Source organism: Protomyctophum parallelum (genome assembly GCF_964188405.1).
Source record: "Protomyctophum parallelum genome assembly, chromosome: 17".
In the NCBI taxonomy this organism is placed as follows: domain Eukaryota; kingdom Metazoa; phylum Chordata; class Actinopteri; order Myctophiformes; family Myctophidae; genus Protomyctophum; species Protomyctophum parallelum.
The window spans coordinates 22,043,307-22,050,599 of record NC_139719.1 but is presented as its reverse complement, the minus strand read 5'-3'; the positions used below and the strand labels follow the sequence as shown (position 1 = coordinate 22,050,599).

At 41.8% G+C, this 7,293-nt stretch overlaps 1 protein-coding gene across 1 annotated transcript in view; it reads right to left on the bottom strand.

Annotated features, from left to right (window-relative positions):
- Positions 1-229: 229 nt before the first annotated feature.
- abcc3 (ATP-binding cassette, sub-family C (CFTR/MRP), member 3) overlaps positions 230-7,293 on the bottom strand; it is a 51,943-nt gene continuing 44,879 nt past the window's right edge. The window contains exons 27-31 of the mRNA XM_083786852.1: positions 6,304-6,450; positions 3,152-3,310; positions 2,116-2,282; positions 1,516-1,710; positions 230-1,114 (exon numbers count right to left, since the gene is read on the bottom strand). Of these exons, the coding sequence (XP_083642978.1) occupies positions 1,003-1,114; positions 1,516-1,710; positions 2,116-2,282; positions 3,152-3,310; positions 6,304-6,450 (780 nt within the window). The 3' untranslated portion in view covers positions 230-1,002. The remainder of the gene's footprint in view (positions 1,115-1,515; positions 1,711-2,115; positions 2,283-3,151; positions 3,311-6,303; positions 6,451-7,293) is intronic.

Genomic DNA, 7,293 nt, shown 5'->3' with positions numbered 1-7,293 from the left:
AATTTGCAGTGAATATTATTTTGATAATCCAATTCCTTTTAATTTAATATCCCAACCATTTGAGACGATCCGATTCTTCAGTATCAATAATTATATATATATAATAAACAGTCATTGCCTGCCCTACACTACTGTCTAAAGTTACTTGCTCTTAAGGTTAAATAAGAAAGAAAAGAAACTAACAAAAAACAACAGATTTTCTTTTTTTAATAAAGACATAGACACAGAATTCAAGTTTTTACAGATTTGGTTTACAAAGTAATCACACGTTTAACTGAGCAAACTTCCCTATATGATGCAACTCTTTAAAAAGTAGCTTAAATAATGAAATTGTACAAAAATAGCTGGGTTCATTGCAAAACGTTCACGGTTTCTTGTATGGAAAGTACAGTGGCATAGTAAACAGTATATATATTTTTTTCTGAATAGAAAAAGTAACAAAATAAAAACGACTTCCTTCCTCCTCTTTTCTGCAGCTGCAGTAGAAAATGATACATTCACTGGGTATTTCTGCCAGAAGGCACTAAAGAGAGCAGACTTGGTCAAAACAGTATTTGCGAATACTTTTTTTCCGGTGACTTTTACTGAATGCCAGATGTGTGGGGCTTGCCACACAGGAGAACACAATCAGTGTGAGCGTTATGCAATCACAGGAAAAAGGTATCAGCAGAAGTTTATTCAGTATTTTCAGACTGCCAAATTAACCATTTGAAATGTCCTCCTTAATGCATTAACCCCACTCATGGCGCACTCCACGCAAGTTAAAACAATTAACCAATCAAAAATGATTTGCAACTTCCACAAGTTTGTTTAAGAGTTTAGGCTTGGCTTCAGCTCCACTCCACAAACACCTACGGTACCAATTGCCCCTGAATTTGTTATTACGAATTACCAATCATAGATACAAACCTGAAATGTACTCTTCCGTGCCCTTCATGAACTTTGACTGAAACGAGCTGATGCTGAAGCCTGGTTAATGGCGTTTGGATAGAGAAATTGATGCTATTGTACCAGTCCTGCATCTTTAGCCATGCCGTAGAATATTCCTCTCTGAGATAAAAGGTTTGTCGGAGTGTCAAACTCAGCAATCTGTCCCTTGTCCAACACCAGAACTCTGCAATAAGGTAAAAGAAGAGAGAAGTCATTAAAAAAAACAAAAAACAAAAAAAACATCTGTCAAAACCAAAAACCATGTAGCTACCATACATAAATTACGTAAATTTAATTTAATTGGACCACAATAGAAAGAAGCACCCAGGGCTTTCTTTTTGTGTTATCCTTTTATCATAACTAAGGTGGAATGTTAACCCATTCTGACCTGATATCAGATTCTAAAAATGTCTGTTTGAAAATGACAGTTTTCTGAAAAAGCTATGTTTCTATGTCAGTCGTTCTTCGATTTTTCAAAAATAGCAGACATACGAGCTTGTAGATCTGCTATTTTTCAATAGCTAAAGCATAACATAATGCTAACACCAAAAGGGGTTCCCGCCCAAAATGGGTTAAGTGGCAAACCTTGTGTAATCCATGATGGTGTTGAGTCTGTGTGCTATGGTGAAGACGGTGGAGTCTTCAAACTGTGTCCTGATGGTGGACTGGATGAGGTCGTCTGTCTCCAGGTCGATGGCAGCCGTGGCCTCGTCCAGAACCAGGATCCGGGTCTTCCTCAGCAGGGCTCTGGATAGACACACCAGCTGCCTCTGGCCCACACTACAATGAGAACATGGTGAAAACAAAATGGTGGAAACAAAAACAAAAGTGAAATAAATATACATCTTATGTATGGTTTCTTTGTCCGCTTGTCCCATGCGTTCTCCAAAATATTGTGTGCGAATATCTTATGTTCAAAAATCCATGCAAGTTGCTCTGCGTCACTTGAGATCTATATACGGTATATACCTGTACACACTCACGCACAAAAAGCATTGAAGCGGAGCACTCTTTCTTAAAACTCATTCTTAGAACGTACAAATCAACGAAAGGTCTAAAGTGAGGTAAGAAAAAAAGGAAAAGAAAAACCTGTAGACACATTTACTCGTTTGTTTGGTTTTATAAGTACGATCTTTGACGGTACTGCATGGCAAACAGAGAGAGAGAGAGAGAGGGGAGGGTTACCTGAGGTTTTCTCCTCCCTCCGAGCATTCCAGCTCCAGTTTGGCTGTCTGGTTGCTGACAAACTTGTGGAGGTGAGAATGTTCCAGGGCCCTCCACACTTCTTCGTCGCTGTACTTTTCAAAGGGGTCAATGTTCATCCTCAGGGACCCAGAGAATAGAACCGGTTCCTGAGGCAGAGAGCGATGCAGTGAGGTGGGAGTTTTAAACATGCACACCCCTAGCGTCCCTGTTCTGAGCATCATGTCACAATAGGAAAACATTCACACGGCGCAGCGGAGTGACCTTGTAGATTGAGCTATTTTCGGCAAGAGATTTGGAGTGTTAAGTAAAATGGTAAATGGTGCATTTATATAGCGCCTTTATCCAAGGCACTTTACATAGATTGTGCATTACATTCACCCATTCATACACCGATTGCGGCGGAAGCCATGCAAGGTACCAACCAGCACAACGGGAGCAATTTGGGGTTCAGTGTCTTGCCCAAGGACACTTCGACATGTAGACAGGAGGAGCCGGGATTCGAACCGCCGACCCATGGATCATTGGACGACCTGCTCTACCTCCTGAGCCACAGTCGCCACAGATGGACCCCCTTGGGGAGCCCGATCAACAAATATACCGCATGTAGTGTTTAGAAATGTCCAGACTATAGTGGACTGTAACAACAACACTACTGGCTGAAGAAGAAGTGTTTGTTTAATCACAGCTCTGATATGGGATATACAGTATAGTGTTATTGGTAACGTGTACTGTAAGATAAAACAGCACTACACACTGAAAGGGAGGAGTGTGACATACCTCCAAGACAGTGTGTGTGTGTGTGTGTGGTAAATGGTGCATTTATACAGCGTCTTTATCCAAGGCGCTTCACATAGATTGTACATTACATTCACCCATTCACACACACATTCTTACACCGGGTTCGGGCTGGCAACCTTGCGGTTACCATCCAGCCACTCTACCCCTGAGCCACCGCCGCCCCTGTGACGTACGGGTGCAGTGTGCTTGCGTGCGCGTGCGTGCGCGTGTGTGGTACCTGTGGTATAATGGTGAGCTTGGACCTCAGGTCGTGGAGGCCTATCTCGGATATCTTAACCCCATCGATGGTTATCTCTCCCTCTGCAGCTTCCAGCAGGCGGAAAAGGCACAGTGTCATGGAGGATTTTCCTGCACCCGTACGTCCCACGATGCCGATCTGTGCATAGAGGACAACTCACAGTTTATGAACATTCTCCCCAGTATGCGGTAAGCAAGCACACACACACAGACGTATGGGTCATCATTACTGGACTAATCATCACATCTACTGCTATAGATATTTGCATTTTTTATGAAAAATTGAATATCGAGGTTCGAGAGTATTTCTGCAGTATCTCTCCCAATGGCTTTTCTTTATTCTTTGTTTCTGTAAATAACCTATATCATATACATATACTATAAAACATACCATATAATTATGTCAATTTCATATTCAATGTTGATCTTTTTCCGTACGTCTACCAGGCCACAACTCAACCCGGGCCTCAACTAGGGTTGGGATTCGGAACCGGGTCCATTTCAGACCCGGTTCCGACATTGCGGATCCGGAGCCGGTTCCATCGTTTTTTTATTAACGGTTCCCCAAACGGTTCTCATCAGTCGTCATTTAGCTCCGCTGTGTCTGTGCAATGTGCATGCATGCAAGCAGAGCCTGAGGTGACGTCACCCCACCTAAAGGAGTGTGTGGGGTCGGGGAGGATACGCCCACTGTTCTGTGCATTCAGCGACCGCTCACCGCTGCGGAGCGAGTGATGTCGAAGAGATCTCCAAAGTGTGGTTAACAGAGAGGGAAATTACTCTGAGGCTGAGCACGCAAAGTGGAATAAATGTTATGCTATAGTTCCCTGCAAAGGTTGTTGCAACTTGTACCAGTTGCACGTCCACATTGATGAAACAACTCAAAATCAATACGCCTACACGAGTCCACAACTCACGAGAATAATCTAGGCAAATCGCGTTTGAGAGCCATGCGGAAAGCTCACACTCCCCGCAGCTCCACCACAGCCGGCGGGGGATGAGGATGATGCAAGGCTGGTTCACTTTCCCCAGGCTAGTAACGTAATAGAAAATAAAAACTACTAATGTCTACAGAGCTTTTCATTAGGTGTATTGTACAACTGTTGTTAATGGTGTTAATTTAGAACGCCAATGTCTCGACGTCTTTCTGTCTGATATTTTATGAATCATGCCAAATCAATTTTCTGCACTTATTTTTTACAACTTATAAGCAACTCAACTGCTTTTGATTTGGCTCTAAATTAATCGCGTGACTGTTGAGAGCCCAGCGTTTAGGTGCATATACCTCCATAGATTGATTAGCCTACTTTATAAACAGTTTGCAGAAAAAAGCACAGGAACGTAGCCTACAGTTCAATACAAGGTCTGCTAAAAGGATTTCTTTATTCCAAGAAAGCACTATTTGTTTCCATTAGGGTAAGGGGTCCTTCATATTAAATTAATCTGAACATTAAAGACAACATTTGTCACCACAACAATATCATTATTGCAATGTGTATACTGTATTTAATATACAGCAAATTGCAATATAGAGTAAAAATGATATTGTTGTGGTGGCTAGCTGGTGGTGGTGGTGGTGAAGTTTAAATAATAGTGCCACCTCATACTTGTAAAGTGCATTTTCAATAATTTAATTAATTCATTTGTTTTTATTATGTACTTGGTTAGGTTAGTTATAATATAAGCATCATTTATGTCAGAAGAAAAGGGGAAAAAATTATATTAGGATCCGTTAAGGGAACCGTTAAGAGGGATCCGGGAAGGATCCGGAACCGTTAAAATCCTAACGAATCCCAACCCTAGCCTCAACCCACAACTACCTCCTGCTTACCCGCTTCGAATGTTATCAACCGATAATAATCACTAGTATGTACCGAAAAGCTTATAGAGTACCCGTTATCAATAAGCTTTGGGCTTTTCAAGCCTGTTATCGAGCATATCGGCCCATGACATCATGTTTAAACAATCAAGCCAAGAGGCGATCAAGATAATCGCCCCATGCTGGCACAAATATGTCTAAAAGTGTATTGATACCTGCCAACCAGCGCAGCCCGAGTAAACAACATTACGCTTTTAATGTCACTGTCTGTACACATATTAACCAGTTAAAGCTGCTATAAGCAATAATATTAATGACCTTTTTATTTTTTTGGTATTCAGACAGCCAGCAATGGGTAGAACGCTCCCTCTGTGACACATCTAGGGGCCGTAATCTGCATTCAAAGATGTTCTTAGAAACTTTGTCATTGGTCGCAGTGACTAACCAATCAGGAAGCAGACAGGCAAATCGACCAGTGACAAAGCTTCTAGGAAAATCTTTGAATGCAGATTGTGGCCCCTAGATGTGTCACAGAGACTACATTTTTGGGAGCGTTCTACCCAATAACCTGAATAACAAAAAAAAATAAAAAAATAAAGGTCATTAAAATTTGGACATATTATTGCTTATAGCAGCTTTAACAGTTCCTTGAATATTATTGTATTGCTAAAAAGGTCAATTGCCTTCCGTTTGTTAGAAAAGTACTGTTCTGTTTGTCTGTTTGTTGAAGCCAAGGCCCTAGTAAAATATACTGGTTCTGTTCAGAATTGATTATCTCCCATCTTTCCACAAAATAATAGAAAATGCTCGATAGTGGGCTCGATAAGAACCCACCTCCATAAGCCTGGTCGATAAGGTGATTGTTATAAAAAAAAATTAACGAGCTCCATCCCTAATCAAGACCATGAAATGCAGCCAGTATAGACATTTCCACATATCGCCTACCGCAAGTAGGCGACTAGAAAATGCGGAAGTGAAATGACTGCCACCGAAGTGAAAACATCGTGATACTGACTTACATGGCCGGTAAAGACTGATATGAGATTAAAGGGAATTACGTGGCCGGTTAAGACTGAGGTTAGGGGGTTAGAGTTAAGGTTAGATTTAGCTGTTAGTCGGAAACAACGTGACCAAAGCCTGACAACAATGTCAGTATGTGGAAATGTCCATACTGGCTGCATTGTATGGTGTTACTGTTGATAACGGCTGCATTGTATGGTGTTGATAACGGCTGCATTGTATGGTGTCGATAATAACGGCTGATGACGGTGATCAAATCGTCTGATAACATCCGTAAGCCGCTAGCTTCTCACCTTCTCTCCTCCTTTGACGGTGAGGGTGAGCTTCTTCAGGACGAGGTCCAGGCCCTCTCGGTACCGGACGCTATAGTTCTGGAACTCCACGTTCCCTTCCGTTGGCCAGTCAGGCGGAGGCTTCTTGTCCTCCACCTCCCAGGGGGCCTGTGGGGCGCAAACCGCAAAACGTACCGTTTCACACAATGGAAACACTCTCCTTATGGTCCTTAGTACTGACAACTCCTTGGCTTTAACCCGTCAAGACCTGAGGCCGACACTAAATGTTTTCTAAATCAAGTTATCTGAAAAACGTGTGTTGCTATATCAGTGGTACTTTTCATGTCAAGGACCCCCAAAATGATGTGTATTTGGCCACAGACCCCATCTCAAAATATTTTGTTCCAGCAGGGATCCCCAGACGCAAAGATTTTAGTTACACATAATTATCATTTGCTTTGAATATATATATTCATTTTTCTTCTTCAAAACTAGCAGATCTACAAGCTCATATTTAACGCGGCACGAAGTGACATGCTCTGCTATTTTTCATGACACACAATGTACAGTATATACAGTAGCTACAATTTTAAATAACCGATGCTTACCCGGATTGAATGGGTTAAAGAGGTACTGATTGCCAATTAAGCTCAAGGACTCAAGAGAGTTTGGAATCTTCTACTAACACAGCTCATAGCTGCCAAACAATTGTTTTGTACTAAACTTAGGGGGACATATCGTACCATTTAATATACTGCAACAGACATTCACAAATAATCACATCAAAACTACGCCAGGTATGGAATGGTGACATTCTGCATGTTCTGTGATGGCTAATGAGAAAGGCATGGCGTGTGCACAGTGCTGCATGTACCCTATGTATCTTACAGTATGTGAAATAGAGGGGCTCCATGAGGAGCAGAAGGTAGTATAACATTTATGGGTCTAGTTATGGTTTATAGGTCTTGTTCTGTTTGAGAACATGACCTGGCAGCGTGTCAGCTTAAGGGA